Consider the following 23,887-nt stretch of genomic DNA (forward strand, 5'->3'; position numbering starts at 1 on the left):
CATAGATGCAAGTCCAGAGGGGTGGGAATTGACTGGGACTCCCTTGGCGAGTGTTTCCTCATGAAGCCAAAAGGTAAGATTCTCCCAAGTCACCTGTCCCACTGGACCAGGAAAGGATGGGATGTCCCTGGAGCCTGACCAGTGATTCTTCAAACACCACTGAAGAGATCTCTGGCAGAGGAACCTGTGATAAACAAGAAGACTGCCAGCACAAAGTTGTTATTTCTGCTTAGACAGAAATGGTCATGTTACCTCCTTGGGCTTGCTGATGTGATGGTCTGACTGAAAGACTCTAACTGCTACTGTGTCTATCAGCATGGCCAAGTACTTCAATCTATGCTTGGGTCTTGGGTCAGAGTATAGACTTTTCCCAGTTTATCACAATCCAAGATTGTTACAAAAGCGATAAGTTGAACTCGAACTTGTCGTAACTGCATCAAGAAGGAGGCCAGGGTAAGCCATTCATTGAGATACCAAAAGAGAGATGGTGTCATGAGAAGCCCTTCCTTGCAACTATGACGGCCTTCCTGGACTTTCACTTCAGAATCAGAGTCAGAAGTCAAAGAGGAGTAGGAGGAGTTACAAGAATGTGCACATTTCTTCCTCTTTCCAAACCCTGCTTACCATTTTCAAGCAGAGGTGTTGAGGTGTAAACGACCAAAGGTGACGCCTTTCCCCCCAAGGAAAGAAACCTTGTGAGTTGCTGCAACAGAAACCACAATACTGAGGACCACTGTGATGGAGGAGGGGTAGGCACACTCACAGAGTCCCAAGACACAGAAACAAGGTATGGTCAAAGGTAGAGAGGGAGCGGGAGTTATGGGCCCCTGACCACCAGGCACACGGGTTGGCATGACAGCACAGGAGAAGGGGCACACACAGGGGCAGCGCAAGGGGAAACACCTAATACATGGGCAACATGCACTTTCAGCCCTGAGCTGACCTACACCCAACCTTAGGTGCAACACTTTTGGGTGCTGAAGCTTTCTGTATGACACCATTGTGACTTGACGAGCCTTTATAGACAGTCCCTGAGCCTGAGACTCCCCAACTATGTCTTTCACCAATGGTGTTACAAAGGCAGACACTGTCACTGGGGACAACGGGAAGAGGTAGCCTTAGCTATATGCTCCCTCAACAAGTTATGCAGGGCCTACCTGAAAGACTCAAGAGGAATCAAGCCTTCCTTAGGTCAAACTCATCGTCAGCAGTATGGACAGAAACAGAGAACCACCTCCAACACGCCACCAAAACCTGAAAGCCTGCAGACATAGCTCTGAGGGTTCCTTGCTCACCACATGTCGTTAACTATTTTGTTAACAATGGCCGTTCCAGCTTGGGCTAAAAACATATCCCTACTTAAAGGATGAAAGGTTTGTACAGAAGTAGGAACAAAAATCCTTCATAGTCATTTCTAAAATTTTCCTAGGAACAAACTACAATCGTTTACACTAACTGATTGACCAGACCTCTTACTTATACATATATTATCAATATGAAATTTTATATAAAATGAGTCGTTCATTAAACCTTGGTTTTATACTAGAAATTCTTTCCCAAACTGAAAATATACTTCAACAAAACGCTAACTTTCCTAGTTTTACTCTTAATCATAAGAAAAAGAAATAATTTCAAGTTATTTATCTTGAATGACAAGACATGAAAACTAATATCTTTTAGATTTAGGATACCATCTAAAAATTACTCGAAATTTTCAGTTTTGAACAATTCTTCTACATGCACAACTGCATCTTTCTTAAAAATGTCTTGAAAAAAAGGCATAAGATGATAAAGATAAAAAATGTTAAGCTGTAAAATAAAGTAACGAGAACATTATTTACTCTTGCAATAAAATGTTTTTTCTTTCATATGAGCAATACAACAAGTAGAAATATGCAATCTACAAAAATGTTATGAGACCCAAATTGGAAGACCTGGCATTGGCTTAGGGCTTTCAATAAGTTCACCTTGGCCACAGATGTCATCCTTCAAGTATTTAGATACCATAAAGTAGCCCCTCAATTAATCAGATGCTTTGAGGGCCTGGCTTTCTGATATGTAACAAGATTTGAGGAAGGACACACCCCATATCATGAGCTACATCTGAAAATTTTTAACTGTCTCATGGCTAACAGTAACACCATGTTCCAGACTAAAACTAAGCTGAATTTTATAATGAACATTCAATTAAAAAGATTATTGTTAATCCCCATTACAAGGTATCTGATATGAGCTGAAGACTAAGTTGAGGTGCTGCTTACTTTCGTGTGAATTTTCTGACCTGGTAGTTTGGTATGCTTTAATATTCAAGTAATTTTTTTCCTATGAATCACTATCTTGTGTATGCATAAATATATTTACATAATGCAACCCAACATGATGATGATGTTGAATGTATGTGTTTACAGTATTTCTAATTTTCCACATACATCATATATTGGCACTTAGAATCCCAAGTGTTCTTCGTCCCATGAATTTTACTCACTTCCGCCCATATATAGTATTTTATGTCTATTAATATTTTTGCGAATAAAATATTTTAAAAATAATAGTGTAAAAAATATATCAATAAAAAAAACCTGGGCCTTAAGTGATAAAGTTATTTGTGCAGGGTTGGGAATGAGAGGGTTAAATATTAATATTTCTTTTTAGATAACCTGTACACATAGGCTTTTTGGGTCAAAGAAGCAGACATGATGCAATGTAAACTCCATTCTAAAGCCTATTGCTCCTCTTATAAGTATTTATCAATACTAATGCCTTTACTTTTTTCACTTTCACCGCCAACTTATGCTAAGGGTGACACCTAAGTTGTGACTCCACGAGGTGTGAAAATCAGCTCGGTCACTGCCTAAAGCACTACCAGGTCCAGAGGAGGTCCTCATATCTTCAGAACATTGTTGTTGACCATGCAACTTTCTACTAGACTTTGCATTGCTATAAAAAAAAAATTCAAAATTGAGAATACAAGTAAATCATTTCATCATTTTACTATATTCTTGTCCTAGTTCCCCAATTTTCTTGTCAATTTTTTTTTAGCTTTCTTACCTTGAATATTTAACCTATATTCCATTTTCTTTCCTTCTTTTTTTTTTATTCTCGACTTTCATTCAAAACAGAATGAAGAACAATGCACTTATAAATAAAGTCCAGTAATGCAATCTTACCCTTTTTCCACCTTTCTTAACCTTTGGGTTCTTTTGCTGAGCCCTATTTACACCTTCCTGAGCCACTGAAGGCAAACTGCTATTAGTAGTTTCATCTTCAGGATCATTTGGGGTAGGAGAGGGAGGAGGCGGAGTATCTACAGGTTCATTGTTTTCTACGGGTAATTCCTCTTCATCACTTGAGTATTCCAGTGACCTACTCTTTCGACTCTTTGGCTTAGCCTTTGGTTCATCATCAGAGGAAAGACCTAAATCTTCATACTGGTCGTTATATCTAGCTCTGGGACGTTGTCTCAGGTTGCCGGGCCGACTACGGCTGGCAGCAGCTGGGACTTCTTCCTCTGGATCAACTACCCTGTTTGCTCTCCTTCTCTTTCTTTTCTTTTTGCCTCTTGCACCTTCCCACTCAGCCTCTTCTTCGTATTTCTGATAAAGAGTAAATATGTTATAAAATTTGAAAACAAAAGTTCACAAAAGAAAAAATTAAAATATTGTATAAATCATTTGTCCAAAATAATCCTGTAAATCATTTGTCCAAAATAATCCTAAAGATATGTAGAAATTTGAAAAGTAGATATACAAGATTGCTTGCATAAATAAATTACATTTTTTGCATGCTAAAGAAAACATTGGTACAATAAATTCAGTAAGATTAAAAAACAATCAGCTTCAAAAGCCTTTCTCAATCTTTTGTAAAACAATATACTGTATGTCCTTCAACCTTCAGAAAGACTACATAGTGATTTACTTACATGCCTATATTTTTTTATCATTTTTCTAAATTCTTTTATTTTTTCTAATGGTAATATGCTACCCTGAAGAACTTCCTCTTCTTGTGGGGGAATTTCTGGGGAAGGGACTCGGGCTCTTCTGTATATTCTTAAGCTCTGACCACAGAACTGAGGGAAATGGAGATATTCATTCCCATTACGATCCCTTCCAAGGTTGTACTCTCGCTGATCTGCCTCTGGCTGTTCTGATATGACTTCTTGCACCGTTTTGTGGTTATTCTGAAAGCATACATGATACAGTGAAGAGTTCAATGATAGAGACAGCAGTGAACAGTTCACGCTTATGTTATACCAGGCTTGCATGCTTTAAAAAACAAATGGTGTACTTCCTGACAAAACACTTTAGTATCTTCACAACAAAAGCAATTACCATAACAAATAAAACAATGCTGATACCTACCAAAAGGTAATCACAGAGAGATTTTAGAAGCCACACTCGCTGGTGAAACGTCATTTCATGGAAAAGCTGACGATCAAATGGATTTGATGGACCACAAATATGCCAAAATTGTGGTTCAATACCCATTTGATCAAAAACCTAAAAATGAAAAATGTATAAACTTAAAGGTTGCATAGTGGAGCATATCATGATAAATGAATTTTTTACCCAAGAGCAAATTGCTAGGTATTTATATCTTTATATCACTGATTATCTAATGCATAAACTACAGAAGCTGAAATCTTGAGGACACTACTATATATCAAAGGATCACCCAACATAATACCCAATAAAACAAATATATTCTTCCGATAAATCATAACTAAATCAAACTTCATCTTAAAGACCTACTGACGAAATAATTGAAGTGATGAACCTTCTGAAAAATTTAGTTAATGACTTAGATTGTAATTAACCTTGGGACATGGTTGATTGTGTAAGCATGAACAGAACTAATCCATAATATTCCAAAGAAGAACAATGATTACCTTTTGAGAATCTTGGTTTTCACGAAAATAACATCTATACCACAATAATGTCTTGTGAGCTAATTTCCTAGCCCATACTTTATAGGGCATATAAGGCTTTTCACCGAGTTTCTGTCTCTGTTGTGGTGAAGATAGCAGTGATGTAAGGAGCATGGCTAGAGAACGAGAAGCCTGAGGCATCAGAAGCATCCGTTCCAGTTCAAACTGAGGCACCTCGTATATGTTGAGAGTCTTGAGGGTGAGAAAAATGAAGTGCCCAATTTGTGGTAGCTGAAAGTAGAAAAGAATTTTTTTTTAATCTAAAGAATATTATTGATAAAATACTTCATTAATATTTATTTACCAATGAATTATACCTTATTAAGTATGCAGAGTTCCAAGCAACTAAAAACCTTTATATTAGTATACCATTTTATACAAATATATAGAAACTAATTTCTAAAATAAGGGAAAAGAATTGCATACTATTGACATCAACAAGGGTATCCTCACCTCCCACATTGCCCTCATATGCGTATGGACCGGTTCTTCCAACAGCTTCTCCTCCCATACAACGACCTCCTGTTCACGATCTTTCTTGGCTTGCCGTAAGGCTTCCATTCTTCTCTTTTTCATTTCCTTATCCCGATTATGTCGACACCCACGAACACGGTACAAGACATAAGAGAAAAAATTGTCCCCTACAAATGATAAATAATATCAAATTACAGCATGTTCATTCCGTTTCAATGTTCATTTTTAATAAATTACCGTAAAATATAATCTCTTTTTACTCTTGACAGTATTTCTTCACATATTTCAATCTGACCTACAATTGTTTAAAGAACCAAAAATAATTATTGCAAAGATGCTTAGAATTGAATGTAGAGAAACGTTAAAGTATTCATTAATGCATATTGCATATACAGTATATGAAGCAGAAATTATTCCTAAAAATCCCACTACGGCTAGAAATACAGTCAATTTAGGAATCATATCACATTAACCATGAAAAAAAAGGTATCATCCACATACTGACTAATACTTAACAAATAAACAGAAATTTCACAATACCATCCAATCAGCATTTTACATTCAAATACATAAATTTCAGCTATTTAGAATTAAACAAAGGGATACTTTCTCTTCTTACAAAGAGGTAAAAATTAGAGAAACCCAAGGTTAGAGAAGTGGGTGAAATTTACCATTGACAGATATTCTTGCCGTCTTATTACGGTGCTTCTGGGTTATATCCTCAGGTGCTGTTCCAGATGTTTTTTCCAAGGTGCAAAGTTCCCGTACTTCCCTGCAAGCACAAAATGAAATCTTGATAATCATAAACAAATTACTAAGTTCATCCAGAAATAAGCTATTTACATAAACTAAACCACGATACAGTGAACCCTCGCTACTTCGCGGTTCGACCATCGCGGATTCACCACTTCGCGGATTTTTTCCATAACTCATATATATACAGTAATATATATATATATATATATATATATATATATATATATATATAATATATTATATATATGTATGCATGTATTTATGTATATATGTATGTATGTATATATGTAGGTATGTATGTGTATACATACAAATATATATATATATATATATATATATATATATATATATATATATGCACACACACACACACACACATATATATATATATATATATATATATACATATATATATATATATATATATATATATATATATATATATATATATATCTAAAGTAGGAAGATGTGATGTAGTTCTAAGGGAAAAGTATGGGAAATATGTCTGGGTAATAAGCAAAGCTCTACCTCCAGTTTGTTTCTTCATTATGATCAGAGATAAATGTAAACAAAACATTGGTTGCCATTTTTTATCGTGCTTTTTAGCGTGTTTAGGAAACGCATGATATAAAATCACCTTTAATATTTGTGCCTGTTTTAGTTTAGGGTACTGTAGTACATGCATTAAGTGTTCTGTACATTAAAGGGTAGTTTGTTAACAGTACTACGTACAAGGGAAGGTTTTAAAAGTCTGAATATACATGTTGAATAAATAGGTAAATATGGTGTCACTACTTCGCGGATTTTCACCTATCGCGGCCGCGTCTGGAACCTATCTACCGCGATAAACGAGGGTTCACTGTACACACAAAATGACAGCCCTTATGATTTCCTCGTGAAAATTACCCAACTTTACTGAAACATACCTGTAAAGGTCTTTGGATCCTAAATTGAAGCTATTTGCCATAATAGGCCATGGAATTTATGCTTCCCGGGTGTTTATATTCTTAATAAAAATTTAATACTTGTACAATATTTCGCCACATACTTAACATTAAAATGTATTAATGTCAGCTATTTAGCAAAACCATTTAATCTAAGAGAATTTTTAAATCAAATTGGGTAGATGGTGCTTGCATCAAAACTAAATAAATAATAAAATGCATGAAATTTTGAATGCAAAACAATAACACCAGCAGACAAGGCTAGATTTAAGTGTATAAGTTTTTAATCCTATATTACTTGACCATATTTCAAGCTATAATGAAATAACAGTGAATTAATTTAGTAATGTTATCTTCTTTGTCTGCATCTTTACCCACTTTTATGTGGGTCGATGTTTCTGGCCAGCGTTCTCCATCTACCTCTGTCCAACACTTCATCACCGGTCAGTCCCTTGATAGAAGGTCATCCTTGATACAGTCCATCCACCTTTGCTTTGGTCTCCCTCTCCTTCTCCTTCCCTGTACCTCCATTTCCATCACTCTTCTCCCAATATACTGTTCATCTCTTCTCATGACATGACCATACCACCTCTTATCTGATGTTCTCAAACTCTTGTGGTACCCCTAATTACCTCATTCCATATCTTATCTCTTCTTAGTCACCCCACACATCCATCTCAACATTCTCATCTCTGCCACATCCAGCTTCTCTTCTGTCTTCTTTATTGCCCATGTCTCCGCTCCAAACATCATTGCCGGTCTCACAACTGTCCTGTGCACTTAACCTTTCAACTTAGCCCCTATTTTCCTGTCGCATAGTACCCCACATACTTTTTTCCAATTCTTCTATCCTACTTGTATTCTGTGGTTTACTTTTGCCCCCAGATCACCATCCTCTGCTACTGTTGATCCTACATACTTGAAATTTTCAACTCTTTTTCCATCTTTCTCCTTGTAAACTAACTTCCCCATTTTTCAATCTCAAATACTGTCTTTTTCCTACTGATCTTCAATCCTCTATTTTCCATTTCTCTTCTCCACTACTCCAGTTTCTCTTCTACTACCTCTCGCCTAGTGCTATTCAGTATATCATCATCAGCAAAAAGCATACACCCAGGAGACTGATCTCTAATACCTTGGGTTACTACATCCATAACCAGATCAAATAGGTAAGGGGTCAATGCAGACCCCTGATGTAGTCCCCCATTTACTGGGAAACTCTATTATGCATAAACTGCTCTTAACATTTGTTTCTGCCCTCTTGAGTAATTCTTACGTACTTCTCAGGGACTCCCTTTTCTCTCATGCATCTCCACAGCTCCTGACGTGGTACTCGATCGTATGCCTTCTCCAGGTCAATAGAGAGCATATATAATCCTTTCTGTTTCTCCCGATGTTTTTCTATCATCTGCCTCAAAGCAAATATTGCATCTACAGTCCCTCTTCCAGGCATGAATCCAAATTGTTCCTCACAAATTGTTGTTTCATCCGAGTCTCTTCTCAATGATCTTCTCCCATATCTTCATAGTATGGCTTATCAACTTTATGCCACTGTAGTTGCCACATTCCTGGATGTCTCCCTTCCCCTTATAGATGGGGATAATTAGGCTTCCTCTCCATTCATCTGGCATCTTTTCCTGATTGAAGATCTTTTGCTTCAGGTCCCACAAGATATCTATGCCTTCCTCTCCAAGACTCTTCCATACCTCTACAGGTATATTATCCGGTCCTGCAACTTTACTATTTTTCATCTTCTTTACTGCTTGTTCTACTTCTCTTCTAGTCACTCTTAAGGTAACTGCCTCGTTTGGGAGTCCATTTTCAAATACTGTTCTTGGGTTCTCCTCATTCAAAAGTACTTCAAAATAAGTTTCCCACCTTCTTTTAAATATGTACATAAACAAGTAACTTAGAATAAAAATGGAGTGGTATCTCAGACTCTATTGGAATGATTGTAGTGCCAATAGTGCTGCCTTCAATATTAACAGGTTGATATGGAGACTGTTCTCTTCCTATTGAGACCAATCTAACCTACTGTATACTTTATTTGACAAATCAGTATTATCGGCATATACAGACAACACTTTCGTAATTGGCCACTAACAGATGGTACAAAAAACATAATTATTATATCAAATAGAAGAGTAAAAAAAAAATCCAGTAACTGAATTTAAACTAATATTGTATTGATCATGAACTTTAGCTCAAGAACTCACAGCTAACATCTGCTTCTTTAATTTGCCTTTTATATATTTAGAGCTGATAATTGATATCTGAACTTAATATCCCTGATACTTCTACTTTGCTTCTAACAGAAATGAGCATCCAGCAATCATGTGTAACCTCAATTACATCAGTTAAAGATATTTTCAATTATATTAAAAAATGAAAAAGACTATAGTTATCCTGTAACTTATCAAAAGTAATATAGGCTTCAAATAAGTTGGCAGGCATAGCAAGTTATCCAGTTATTCAGGGAACTGATGAATGCTTACCTGAGCCCCATAGCAATAACAAAAAATCTTTATATAATTTTTTTGTGGCTAGAAATTCCAACAGACACAAGTAAAGGTTTTACAAAAGTAATGAAGTAATGGGTTTGTAGTGAAAAAGTCAGTAATAAGGGAAAATGTTAATGGGCACTGGGAATAAACAGTGTCAACAAACCTTCAAGCATGAATCCTTAAATTTTAAAACTTTTTGATGGGGTTTTTAATAAACCCATTTGGCCAAACATAAAAGCATTATTGCAGAAAAAGGCCACAGCATTTACAGTAACAGTCTAATTCTAATACCATAAAGAAACAACACTAATGTCTTCCCCCAGAAAAACACGGGAAATAGCACTGTATTTGTAATTTTTGTAAAAAATTAATACATTTTACAATATAAACTTCTGTACACAACTTACTTTGGAAGAAGCGTAATCTTTTGCTCCATCATGTGTTCCAGGCGCAATCCTTTCTTGGATATGGAGTGACTTGGGCCGTAGTAACGATAAGCGTTTTCCAGCATAGTTCTTATATCGCCAATTAATTCTGTTATCGTTGTGTATTTTCCCTCAATAAGTTGTTCTTTAACTGTTAAAAACAAAAGTATTACACTTAATATTTTTTCATTAGAAAAAATAAAAAAACAGCTGTAACTATGCATGTTATCATACAATTGTACAGTCTAAAAATTAAGCCCATCATCAATCTAGTGCACCATTAATGAAAATATAAAAAGCACAGAAATAATGACAATGACCATAAAATAACTCCAATAGCCCTTAAAAACTGATACAATATTACTTTTTTTTAATAATAGGACTACATATATAAATATATCTTGACAGCCTTAATTGAGTTTCTAAATGCGAGATAAGAAACCAAATTAATCTTTACAAATTTACCATACAATATTTCAAGAATAATATATGAGAGAGAGAGAGAGAGAGAGAGAGAGAGAGAGAGAGAGAGAGAGAGAGAGAGAGAGAGAGAGAGAGAGAGAGAGATTTCCTTTCCTCAGTGGGCTATTTTTCCTTGTTGAAGCCCATGGGTTTGTAGCATCCTGATTTTCCAACTATGGTTGTAACTTAGCTATTATTATCATCATTATTATTAATAATAATAATAATAATAATAATAATAATAATAAACAAGGCTCAGTCTTTTAAATTAGGGAATGTCTTCAGTGGAGCTGAATTTGTTAGAGGTAGTTAAGAACTATTGACCTTATGCTCTGGACTGAGGGGTGGTTGTGGTGAGAAGTTTGACTTTAAAAGAAACAGATTTGTATAGCTAGGAAAAATACAAATTACATTCATAACTTGATATTTGTTCCCAAGTGTATATAAACCTTCTGTCCTTTAAATGCAGACTCGATTATTGTTGGGTTAGAAGTCCCCCTCACACCAAAGTGGTTGGCATTTTTCTTCCCTGGAATATGTTATTATTGCTGGTCCCATATAGAAGCAAGGGAGATGCCTCCCGCAAGCCCCGTCTACCCTTTCATAGAGATGAGTTGGCTGATAGGGCTGGACCTGTACAGAATTTGGTATGTACCACGTACGTGGTTAGTTTAATCTTTCTTCAGCGAAGAGGAAAAGTAGTTTGAAATGGAATACCTGGTGTATGATGACTGATAAGTTCATCATTCATTCTACCATCTTCCCCATTGTTAAGGAAATATGGGCGATAACTGCTTCTTATAGATCTAGTCAAAATAAGAATGGTGCTAAGATATGTAGCTAACCAGCATCACTAGTAATTTTACCTTCCATCTTGACACACTACTATAAAACAGATGCTCTGTTCTGTGGGACATGGGTGACTATACAACTACTTAAGAGACTACCAAACGGCAAAGACAAAAAGTGTCTTAGGACTTATGAGTACTGTATAAACCCTTAAATAAATAACAGTGAAGGTTGTCTGGTACTTTTGAACTGCTACCTTCATCAATGGGCCAACAACATGATTGTTTTGCCAGGCAAAGATGGGATCAATAGCCAAAATTTATTGAGCTTTTGTCTGAGCTGGTACCTCAACAGTTTTGATCATCTCACAAAGCCAAAAACAGACTAGTCTTTAACACCTTTTTCCTTGGCTCTGCCAGTGCTAAGGAAGTCATTTACACTTGAGCCTGAAATGTCCCGTCCTCTTCAGGTAACACTGCACAGCCCTCACCAGACACAAAAAGCCTTTCCTCTTAATTACCACTCAACATTTATCATAGAAAAAGGAGGTCATAAACATGGGGGCTTGGTATTTAGTCACAAGTTTAGCCACAAAAATTAAAGAGACCCCTTCACACCCTCAGTGTGGGTTATTACATAGAAGCAGAGTAACTCGCCTACTCTTTTCACCAATGGTAAGGTTAGCAAAAAGACAGTCTCAAGAGTCAGATCTCTGTTCCCTTTCTGATGAAGTAATATGATATTTTGATTATAAAATAAATTTTTGAATATACTTACCCGGTGAATATATAATAGCTGACGTCTCCGACGGCTCGACAGATTCCAAAAACTCGCGAGCGATCCCCGTGAAGGTTGCGGGTGTGACCACCAGCGCCGACTATCGGCCAGATACCGCATATACATGTCAACATCTCCAGTTCTTCTCAGTCCCCTAGGTCTCTATCGGGGAGGAAGGGAGGGCCTTTAATTTATATATTCACCGGGTAAGTATATTCAAAAATTTATTTTATAATCAAAATATCATTTTTAAATATTAAACTTAGCCGGTGAATATATAATAGCTGATTCACACCCATGGTGGTGGGTAGAGACCAGTATTAATACAATAAAGGCGTATATGCTCAAGAGTTTTTGACAACTATTCAAAAAACAGACTTAAGTATAGGTACCTGGTAAGGAAGCAGACTCTGATTATTACTCTGCCTCATTAGTCCGCTATCCTCACGAAGCCCAGCGATCTTCTTAGGATGCTGAAAGACTCCCAGGAGCTGCTATATCCAGGGTGAACACCCTTATAACAGGACCTCATCAATACCCTTAATCTGGGCGCTCTCAAGAAACAATATTTTGACCACCCGCCAAATCAAAAAGATTGCGAAAGACTTCTTAGTCTCCCGTACAACCCAAAATAAGATTAAAAATTTCAAGAGTAGATTAAAAGGATATTGGGATTAAGGGAATGTAGTGGTAGAGCCTTCACCCACTACTGCACTCGCTGCTACGAATGGTCCCAGTGTGTAGCAGTCCTCATAAAGAGTCTGGACATCTTTCAAGTAATATGAAGCGAAAACCGACTTGCCTCTCCAAAAGGTCGCGTCCATAATACTTTTAATGGGTCTATTTTGCTTAAACGCTACAGAAGTTGCTATCGCTCTAACTTCATGAGCCTTGACTTTAAGTAAATTATGATCCTTCTCACTTAATTGAGAGTGTGCCTCCCGAATCAAAAGTCTAATAAAATAAGACCATGCATTCTTAGACATGGGCAAAGAGGGCTTTTTAACGGAGCACCATAAAGCCTCTGAACAACCTCGTCGCGGTTTAGTTCTGGATAAACAAAATTTAAGAGCTCTAACGGGGCAGAGCACTCTTTCAACTTCATTCCCCACAATCTCAGAAGACTGGGGATTTCAAATGATTTAGGCCAAGGACGAGACGGAAGTTCATTCTTGGCCAAAAAAACCAAGTTGAAGAGCGCATGCTGCTTTATTAGCGGAGAAGCCGATGTTCTTGCTAAAAGCATGTATCTCACTAACCCTTTTAGCCGAAGCCAAGCTCACCAAAAAAAAGTGTCTTGAGGGTAAGATCCTTCAGGGAGGCTGAATTTAAAGGTTCAAACCTGTCTGACATAAGGAACTGTAGGACCACGTCCAAGTTCCAAGCAGGAGTCGAAATATGACGCTCCTTGGAAGTCTCGAAAGACTTAAGCAGGTCTTGGAGATCTTTGTTATTAGAAAGATCCAAACCCTTATGCCTGAAAACAGAAGCTAACATGCTTCTGTAGCCTTTAATGGTGGATGCAGAGAGGGAGCGACCGTTTCTCAGATAAGGCAGAAAATCCGCAATCTGCGCTACAGAGGCACTTGGAAGAGGAAATAGAGGAGGACTTGCACCAGTCTCTAAATACCTCCCATTTCGACTGATAGATCCTGATGGTAGAGGATCTTCTAGCCCTTGCAATCGCTCTAGCTGCCTCCTTCGAAAACCCTCGAGCTCTAGAGAGTCTTTCGATAGTCTGAAGGCAGTTAGACGAAGCGTGGGGAGGCTTTGATGAAATCTCTTTACGTGAGGCCGTCGCAAGAGATCCATCCGTAACGGCAGACTTCTTGGAACGTCTACCAGCCATAGAAGTACCTCTGTGAACCACTCTCTCGCGGGCCAGAGTGGAGCAACCAATGTCAACCTGGTCCCTTCGTGAGAGGTGAACTTCTGCAGCACCTTGTTTAGGATCTTGAAAGGTGGAAAGGCATAAACGTCCAGGTGAGACCAGTCCAGCAGGAAAGCGTCTATGTGGGCTGCCTCTGGATCTGGAACTGGAAAGCAGTAAGTCGAGAGCCTCTTTGTCAGTGAAGTCGCAAAAAGATCTATGGTGGGTTGACCCCATGTCATCCATAGCTTCTCGCACACAGTCTGATGCAACGTCCACTCCATGGAGATGACTTGTCCTCTTCTGCTGAGGCAGTCCGCCAAGACATTCATTTTTCCTTGCACAAATCTCGCCAAAGGAGAGATGTTACTTGCCTTAAATGGAGTTCCTTCTGATCCGTGGATCAAAGACCCGAGCATTCCAGACTGTCCAGTGGAGCTCCCTAACCCAAATCCGATGCATCTGAATACAACACATGGTTTGGGTTCTTGATCGCAAGAGAAAGACCTTCTCGAAGTCTGATGTTGCTGTCCCACCAAGTCAGACATGTCTAGACTGAGTTGGAGATTGGGAAAGAGATACTCTCTAAGCCCTTCTCCTTGTTCCAATGGTTTAGGTGAAATTGGAGAGGGCATAGGTTGAGTCTCCCCAGAGAGATAAACTACTCCAGCGATGAAAGAGTTCCCACGAGGCTAGTTCAAACTCTTACAGAGCAACTGTTTTTCTCTTGCAAGTGAAGGACTTTTAACAGAGCTTGTTCCAATCTTGTGGGAGACGAAAAGGCCCGAAAAATCAGACACTGTATCTCCATTCCCAAATAAAGAATAGTCTGGGATGGGGTACTGTAAGTTACGACTTCTCTACGTTCACTATGAGACCTAGCTCCTTGGTTAGGTCTAATGTCCATTAGAGGCTCTCCAGACAGCGATATAATGACGACGCCCTGATTAGCCAGTCGTCAAAATAAAGGGAGGCTCTGAATCCTCAAAAAATGTAGAAAGCTTGCAACATTTTGCAAGGGCCTTGTAAAAACAAGAGGAGTAGGAATGAGGCCGAAGTACAGTGCTCGAAATTGGTAAATTACTTTCCCGTCCACAAACCTCAGATGTTGTTGAAAGTTTGGATGAATCGGGATGTGGAAGTATGCATCCTGAAGGTCGAGAGAGACCATCCAGTCGCCTTCCCTTACTGTTGCCAAGACAGATTTGGTAGTCTTCATCGTGAAGTTTGTCTTGACAATGAACACATTGAGCGCACTTACATCTTAAGTACTCCTGCAGTGAACGTGGCTGCCAGATCATTGGAGCCATCCCTGAAAGCCTTGTTCCTGCAGTGAACGTGGCTGCCAGATCATTGGAGCCATCCCTGATAGCCTTGTTCATGCATGACATAATTGTACAGCAATACATTGACAGCTGGAGAGACCTTCTTACTTAAGGCTCCCAGGGACCAATCCAACAAATAAAAACTTCAAACGCTCGAAAAAACTCCTAACAGGAGATGGTCTAGCTCTGAAGCCGACCATAAAATCTTGGAGCGTCTCATGGCTAGACGACGAGGAGAGTCCACAAGGCTTAAGAAGTCTCCCTGGGCAGAGGCAGGTACTCCCAAGCCGAGAACTTCTCCTCGAGCTTCTCCTGTGTCACACCAGATGCCCGAGCGAGAAGCTAATTAAGAAGGAGGAAAAGCAAAAGCAGACTTTCCTAAACTTCTCCTGGATTCCAACCAGTCTCCCAGTAAGAGCATGGCCCTCTTGGAAGAACAAGAGAGAACTGACTTCGTAAAAGTAGGCGTCGAAGAAAGTCTAGGACAAAATTTCACTAAAGAAATTCATAATTAAAATACAAGGGATTGTTGGACCACCCTAGGTTACTCCTCTTCTGAATGACTCCCCAAAGGTACATTAGTTGAAAGGGGGTCATCAACTTCTTCAGAAGGCACATCATCTGATAAATCTAAAGTCTTGCGAGAAGGAGATTTATATTCAGAATGACGTGAAGGAAAAGCCTGACAGGCTACATCCACTTGTATATGAACAGAAGTTAAAGTTGGAGGGTCGATGTCACGTTGTGACTGCAGAGAATGTTATTCTACTACACGTCGTGACAGAAGTAACTGACGTTCAAACGTCCCGTAGTAACAGCGGTGACTGCTGTTCGATGCTATATCGTGACTACGATGACTGACCCTCGACGTCACGTCATGTCTACGGTGTCCACCGCTCAACGTCACGTTCTGCATCTCAACGTCACGCTGTGACTGCGGTGGCTGACGTTCAAAGCGATCAAAGTTACATCGAGATTTATGCTCCGCATCTCGCTTAACAGCAAAGCTGTCACTAGAGATAACGTCAGCGTGGTGTAACAAAGCTCGTCTAGAAGGTTGAAGACCCGAATCACGTATCCCAGAACCGTGACGTACAAAAAGCAAAGGATCCTTTCGCACAGGAACAGGATCGAAAGCTTCTATTGAAGAAGAAAGCTTTAACAGCATATCTAACTTCGGATCAACCTGTGACTGCAGTGGCTGACGTTCAAACGTCACGTAGTAAACAGCAGTGACTGCTGATCGATGCTACATCGAGACTACGGTGACTGACACTCGACGTCACGTTGTGTCCACGGCGTCCACCGCTCAACGTCACGTCGGGTCTGTGGCAGAAACGTCTGTACATGAACGTCATCGCTATGAACGGGACTCTTATTATGACTACAGCTAGGACGTTGAACTTGTTCTGAAGGAACTAATAAACGTTTCAACCGTCTCGAAACTATACGGCCAGGCTTTTAAAGAGACGAATCATCAGAAGACGAGGAGAAACTTCGTTTCTCCTGTCTTATGGCAAGGACGTGCTTGCCGAGCAACGTCTGATACCTTTGAGGGAACGTCTGTTCGTTGGTTTACACTCCTCACTCCCTTAGGTCCTACGAAATTCCTTCTCCCTGGTGCAGGGGAGCCTGAAAGAGGTCTCGGACTAGGCAAGTGACAAGCACGAACAAACGAACCCTCCGCAACACAGAACATGTTTTTTGCACTTACTTCACTGATATCGTATTTTTCAATAATTTCACATTAGACATGAATAAAACTGATTTCTACCTGAAGCACGCAATTCTCCCTTACATCAAAAGGTTAGAATTGCGAAATGAGTCGTATAATGTAAGCACATTAGTACAAAATGAAACACACATGCAAAAATCAATAAACATATACATATATATCGAATAAAACGGAAATATATAAAGTTAAAAAGATCAGTGACTGGGGAGGAGACTAAACACTAGTTCACTAAGGACTACGTTTTCAATCTCTCACCGTACAGTGCCTTGGGACGAGAATAAAAACTAAAACGTTTTATCCTCTCTCCCCGTACAGAGACTTGGGACGAGAGTAAAAAACTGAATCGAGAACAACGTTACTCGCTCCCAAACTCCTTGTACAGAGACTTGGGACGAGAAGGATCGGATCATTCTCTCTTTCTCTCTCTCTCTTTTGTCACACACAAGAGAATGGCCCACTCACCCTTCGTCAATAACAGGTTATTTGACCAAAGGAAAAAACTGAAAGGACTAAGAAATTGAAAATTAACAAGTTCCTTTAAATTAGTATCTAAAACACTTCAGTTCGAAAGAAGAATGAACAAAACGTCAAAATCGATTTACTCTTTCTGCAAAGTGAAACCGTGAATCTCTCTTTCTCTATCGTAACGATAGAACGCAAACTGCGTAGCATAAAAAAACCAAACGTTAGTTCATCTTTGAAAAAACAGCACGAAGACTATTCAAAGAATATATTTCTTAAAATATTTTCTAAAAAATATTCATCTCATCACTCTTACAGAGCAACTGATTTAAACTTAACAAAAATAAAAGTTGAATGGGCTCAACGTTGTTTAACTTCGTTTTCCAAGTTAGGACCGCCTACAGGGATAGGTAAAGGCCGCATATAAACAAAACATAAAATTTATCTTGATGTTTAGTATAAATGGAAAGCTAATCGAAGAGGCCTAATAAAGGCGGGTGAGATATAAAATATAAAATATATAGAGGTAAATCTATAAATATTAACAATAATTTATAAAGTGATAAAATAATTACTAAAAGCCTTAAACACACTTCCGTACACTGAGGGAAGGGTCGGCCATCTTTTCTCTATGGAAAAACCAGAGATTAAAAAAAAAAAAGCAAGGGCAAAACACTTTTCCTCTCCTTTCAAAAGCATTTCTTTTGAAGATAGTATTGAATAATCCAATACGGCGAAAGCAATAAAACCAAAACCAAGTACTTCACCAATTCGGTAGAAAACTCGAGGTCATAAAGCGAGCGGAACCAACTTGTCGACAAGACCGACAGAGAAGAACTGGAGATATTGACAAGTATATGCGGTATCTGGCCGATAGTCGGCGCTGGTGGTCACACCCGCAACCTTCACGGCGATCGCTCGCGAGTTTTTGGAATCTGTCGAGCCGTCGGAGACGTCAGCTATTATATATTCACCGGCTAAGTTTAATATTTTAAAAAAAAGCATTATACAAGGTGATCATAAGACACACACATCTCATTCTGGGGGGGCAGAGTTCAAAAGGTTTGGACATGACAGCTAATATCTCCTGACGAGTATAGACAACTCCTATGAGAAATAAAAACCTATGCCCTTCAATCAAAAGATCATATTCAAGGTTGAGCAGTAACCTTTCACAGCCACAACTGAGAATCGTTTCTCTCAGCGAAGATCTGATCTGAATTAAAGTTCCCCTTCTACAACACTAACTGCAGAAAATGGCTCCTTTCCTTGGTATACAGTAGCAGAGAAATGGAGACACAAGAGGAAACATGTACAAACACCATCTCTTGATTGAGGTGGAGAGTAAGCCAGGCTGCTGGCAAGAGCAAATCATCATAAAATAGATGTGCCACCTTCTCAACTCAGGATACCAGGCTACTCAGTAACAGAAGTGAGCAGCCCTCCCCCTCCAGGTAGAAAGGTGAACAAGGGCAATAAATCTCTTCCAACACCTACCCAACGGAAAGAATACAAGGACCAAACAAGGAAGGCCATTCACACCACCTCTCATTTGGGAGAGGTGGACAACTATTGGCTGGTCACTGGCCCCATAGCCAGGGCTCTGGTAGCTGGCTTGTGGTAAAAGATGTACAGCCCTTGGCTGGCTTGCTGGTAAAATATGTACAGCCCCACAAGAGGCTGTGTATCTCTGGCCAACCTGGCTAACGATGTAGTTAAGCCAGCCACTCAGGGCCCGGCCAGGGGCACGGGGGATACCAAGAGCTGGTTAGCTCCCCCAAAAGAGAGGTGGTGTTATCAAGACCACTTAAAACTGCTTTCCTGAACTTCAACTTCTTGTTAGAAGTGTCAGAATCAGAAACAAAACAGGAAGAACAGTGAACTTACTTCTACCTCTTTCCAATTTTCCCCTCAGGCTATGCTAACAGAAAATGAAGTCTAAGCAACTATTGACAACAAAACTCTCCCAACGAAAAAAACCACATGGGTTGCTCCAAAACCTGGGAGTCACTGTTTCAGGGAAAAAAGTAGGCAAACGCAATAGCACTTGTAACAAACAGGGGCTAGGGTCAATGGTATATGGACAATAGAAGACACAGGGCCAAGGGTCACAGGCATAGCAGCGACAAGCACTAGAGGTGACTGACAATGGGGCAGTACGCACAATTTCCCTGTCCTCAGGGCCTTCTTTCTCCCTTTCACCATCTTTGATACTGGTACTACCAAAGGGGTAGGAGCCATCTCAGGCTTAAGCTGCACTGCAGGTATCACCATTGAGGCCATCCACTAACACTGGACTTACTGATAATGGGATCACCATAGATTTTATTGTGGTCATCTGGAATTACTGGTACTGTGAACACTAGAGGTGAGGTAGCCTTGACCACCCACTCTTTCAAAAATGACATCATGGGGCTTATTGGTAACGTCTCTGCCTGGCATTCGCCAGACTGGGGTTCAAGGTCCCACTCAAACTCGTTAGTTCTTTTGGTGGCTGCAACCTTACTATCCTTGTGTGCTAAGGATTGGGCGTTTTGGGGGAGCCTGTAGGTCTACCTGCTGAGTCATCAGCAGCCATTACCTGACCCTAGCTTAGATAGAGATGGGGCTTGGGTGCTGATCATATGGTCAGTCTCTAGGGCACTGTCCTTCTTGCTAGGGCAATGTCACTGTCCCTGGACTTTGCCATTCAAAACCTAATGAAGGCCAGGCCTCCATGAGGTCAATGTCGTCAGCGTTAATCTGCACAGCTACGGGAACGCTTCCATGGCATGCTGGTGTTCAGCAATCCTTGGTGGAACTCAATAATCCACAAAACTTTGAAAAACTCACCAATGCAGATCCAAGTTTTCCCTGCTCCTGATACATACTCTCCAAAGACCATGCCAGGGGTATATATCTACAAGCTTCAGTGACAGACAAAATTGATGAGGAGTGCAAAAACCTATACTGTAGAGTCCCTTCAACATTATCTTCGGAGTTGCCAAGGATGACGGCGCAGAAGACCTTGGATATATTACAACAGTACCGTATGTCCATACAATTGGACAGTTTGACCGGAAACTAGGTGGGGCTACCTGCCTGCACTCACCTCCTGTTGTTAACTACAAACTTATTGAATTCAATGACCCTTCCACCTCTCCTAAAGACATCCCCTTATTTTAGTGGACTAAATGTTTGTATATAGGTATGAACAAATGCTTTAATAACTAGACATAACTTATAATCAATCTATCAACTAGACATAAATGTATTACACCAGAAAATACTTACTCTTTTTAAGCCACATTGGTTTTTCTACAACTTCCAGATAATCTCCATTCTTCTCCTTGTCCATTTCTATGGGCTCCATAAATGGGGCATTACTGCCTTTCTGGTAATCCGACATTAACTCCATCAAAATCCTGCAAAATCATAAATTTGATCAGAATTATGATTGGTAGCAAAATCACCCCCAAAATTTTTTTTTTTTTCAAGAGCCAACCGACAGTAACCAAGAGACAACATTGTAAATATATAAAAATAATTTTCCCTTCCTACCTATGGACTATCACACAAGCTTCTAAATTGGCAAGAACAATAGTAGTCTTTTATAAACACCAAGAAATAAATCAACAAATTGAAAACACTTCTTCCCTGCTGCAAGGAGTAAAACTAATCTTATGAATGTACAGTACTATAAATTTTGCTCTGATTATTTACCAGCAGTCTATCAAGGCTTTTTCTAAACTTGTCTTTCTTACTAATCGTCAATATTTACTACATAATTCAGTCTGTCTCCGGACAAAAAAAGGATCTACTGACTTCCTCTTCTTCCACCAAAACATAGTGATTTTTTTTTCTTCTTTGCTCCGTATACTTTTCTTATATATTCTTTCATGTTCTTTGCTCTCTACCTAGACATCACAAATTTTGATTTGCTTAGAATGGTCATCTTTCTTCCATTCCACTCTGCCACCTTCTAACCCTCTTGCACTTTTGGAGGAGCCACTAATGCTATGAGGTAGAATGCTTTTGACCAGGCAGAAAAGTGGCACTCTCACAGAGATATTTGGCGGGCTTTGGGATGTACGAACTATACCACACATGAGCTTATTGACGAAAAGATTCTGTATTTTCAGATACATTGCCCATACAGGACAGAGTAACAAATCATCTATATCATCAGTTACCTCCCTAAGAGAAGATATGAATTATGAACCTTAATCGCACTCCAAGTTGGGGGTTTCTTAAGCGGGCAAACCTGTTCGAAACTCCTCGTCAAAACAAATAAAATCCCACGATGAGGAAAGATCAATCACCTTCAGTCAAAATACATGGGTCAAGGCTGAGCGATAGCCTTTCACCACCGAAACCGAGAGAAGTTTCTCCTTCCATAGGAAAATTAAAAAAGTCAGCAATCAAGGGAATAGTGGGTTTGACGAAGCTATGTCTCTTCCATGACACTAATCACAGAAGAGGGACCACTTTCCTTGGTAGACGGCTGTGAAGGATTTACGGAGGTACTCAGAAACCTGCTTGTAGTCAGGCTTGAATCTCCCTTCTCTTAAAGATGATGGATAACTTCCAGCTGTGAAGAATCAGGCAAGACACTGCTGTATGGAACCTTTTGACATGTGACTGACAGAGAAGCATTGACCATTCTGGTAGCTCTCTTGGCCCGTCTATGAGAAGACTTAGCAGGTCTAAATACGACTCAGCGTGAGGCCACTTTAGATATCATGACTTAGTTCAAGACTCACTGTATGAGGTTGAAAGTGGGAAAGGTGTACATGTCTAGTCTTTCCAAAGGGTGTTGGAACGCATCTTCCATCATTGCTGACAGGTCTGGGACTGGTGTGCAGTACACTTCCGGCTGGTTGTTCAGGCGAGTGGCAAACATATCGATGATCGGGAAACCCCACAAAGTCAGGAGGTCCTTACCTACTAGATCATTCAAACACTATTCTGAGCCAACCATCTTGCCTAGTCAACTAAGATTGTCTGCTATTACATTTTGTTTCCCCAGAATGAAACGTGCCGAGACATGTACTGCATGAACCAATAGCCACTGATGTATCTTGACAGCCAGTTGGCAAAGAATAAGGACACCAAACCTTCTTGTCTGTTGACGTAAGTCACTAAAGTCGTGGTGTTGTTGCTCATCAGCAATACTTTGTGACCTTGAAAGGTGTCCACTAAGTGGAGTAACACTAGATATTTTTGTTTTTATTACTATTATTATTATTCTTATTACTAGGTAAACTATAACACTAGCTGGAAAATCAATATACAGTTCTATAAACTCAAGGGCTCCAACAGAGAAACAATAGTCTGGTGGGAAAAGGCCAGCCAGGAAAGGAATTAAAGGAATAATTAACTGCAAGAGAAGTAATGAACAATTAATATAAAACCTTTTAAGAGCAGTAACAACATTAAAATACATCTTTCATATTTAAACTGTAGTGAGTTATGTCAGCCAGTTGAACATAAAAAACATTTGTTGTCAGTTTGAACTTTTGAAGTTCCACCAATTAAACTGCCTGATTAGGAAGACCATTCCACAACTTCATCACAACTGGAATAAAACTCCTAGAATTCTGTGTAGTATTGAGCCTCATGATGGAGAAGGCATGCCTATTAGAATTAACTACATACCTATTATGATGAGCAGGATAATTCTGTCTGGGAAGATCTGAATGCTAAGGATGGTCAGTTATGAAAAATCTTATGCAACATGCATGAAGAACTGACCAACAATGCCAGAGATTAATATCTAAATAAGGAATAAGAAATTAAATACAGCAAGGTTTTATCCCCAAAATTAAGAGATTCAGTAGCTGTTTTAACAATACTCGAAACAAGGTAGAATAAAAGAATTAAAACACTTCTTCAGAATAGATTGATTACCAAAAATCTGAAGAAACTTTTTCAATAAGCCAATTTTTTGTGGGAGAAAAAAAAATTCTCAAAAGTAAATTTATCAAGAATCACACCTAATTTAGCGTCATATTGAGTTGAAGAAGCATTGATGCTGAGATTTGAAAGTTGAGGAGCCACTGTTCTTGACCTACTTACAATCATACTTTTGAGTTTCGTAAGGGTTCAACTACACGCCCCAAAATTTGCACCATGCATTAATTTTAGCTATATCTCTATTAAGTGATTTAACAACCCCAGATCTACATTCAGAGATGGAAGTGGAGCAATTACAGAAGGATCATTTGCATTTGCAATGAGCTTCTTTTCTGTGCCAAACCACATCTCATGTGTATATACTGCAGTACGGTAAGTAATAGGAAAAGAACACTACCCTGACGAAAGTCATTTTCAATCCTAAATAATTGATGTGAAACAACATGTCCTTCTGTGACCATAGACCGGAGATGTAACGGTCTCTCAGATGTGCTCCACACCCCAGCAGCAGGTGAGCATTGTAGAAGGTAACAATGTCGCGCATC

The 23,887-nt window shown here is 39.2% G+C and overlaps 1 protein-coding gene across 7 annotated transcripts in view; it reads right to left on the reverse strand.

The window, feature by feature from the left end:
- LOC137615216 (uncharacterized bromodomain-containing protein 10-like) overlaps positions 1-23,887 on the reverse strand; it is a 93,727-nt gene that overhangs the window by 36,779 nt on the left and 33,061 nt on the right. For all 7 annotated transcript variants that reach the window (XM_068344891.1, XM_068344887.1, XM_068344886.1 and 4 more), the window contains 8 exons: positions 20,721-20,851; positions 10,010-10,178; positions 6,070-6,170; positions 5,378-5,565; positions 4,886-5,155; positions 4,359-4,496; positions 3,920-4,177; positions 3,168-3,593 (listed from right to left, as the gene is read on the reverse strand). In XM_068344891.1, the coding sequence (XP_068200992.1) occupies positions 3,168-3,593; positions 3,920-4,177; positions 4,359-4,496; positions 4,886-5,155; positions 5,378-5,565; positions 6,070-6,170; positions 10,010-10,178; positions 20,721-20,851 (1,681 nt within the window). The remainder of the gene's footprint in view (positions 1-3,167; positions 3,594-3,919; positions 4,178-4,358; positions 4,497-4,885; positions 5,156-5,377; positions 5,566-6,069; positions 6,171-10,009; positions 10,179-20,720; positions 20,852-23,887) is intronic.

The sequence above is a fragment of the Palaemon carinicauda genome, chromosome 21 (genome assembly GCF_036898095.1).
Source record: "Palaemon carinicauda isolate YSFRI2023 chromosome 21, ASM3689809v2, whole genome shotgun sequence".
Taxonomy (NCBI): domain Eukaryota; kingdom Metazoa; phylum Arthropoda; class Malacostraca; order Decapoda; family Palaemonidae; genus Palaemon; species Palaemon carinicauda.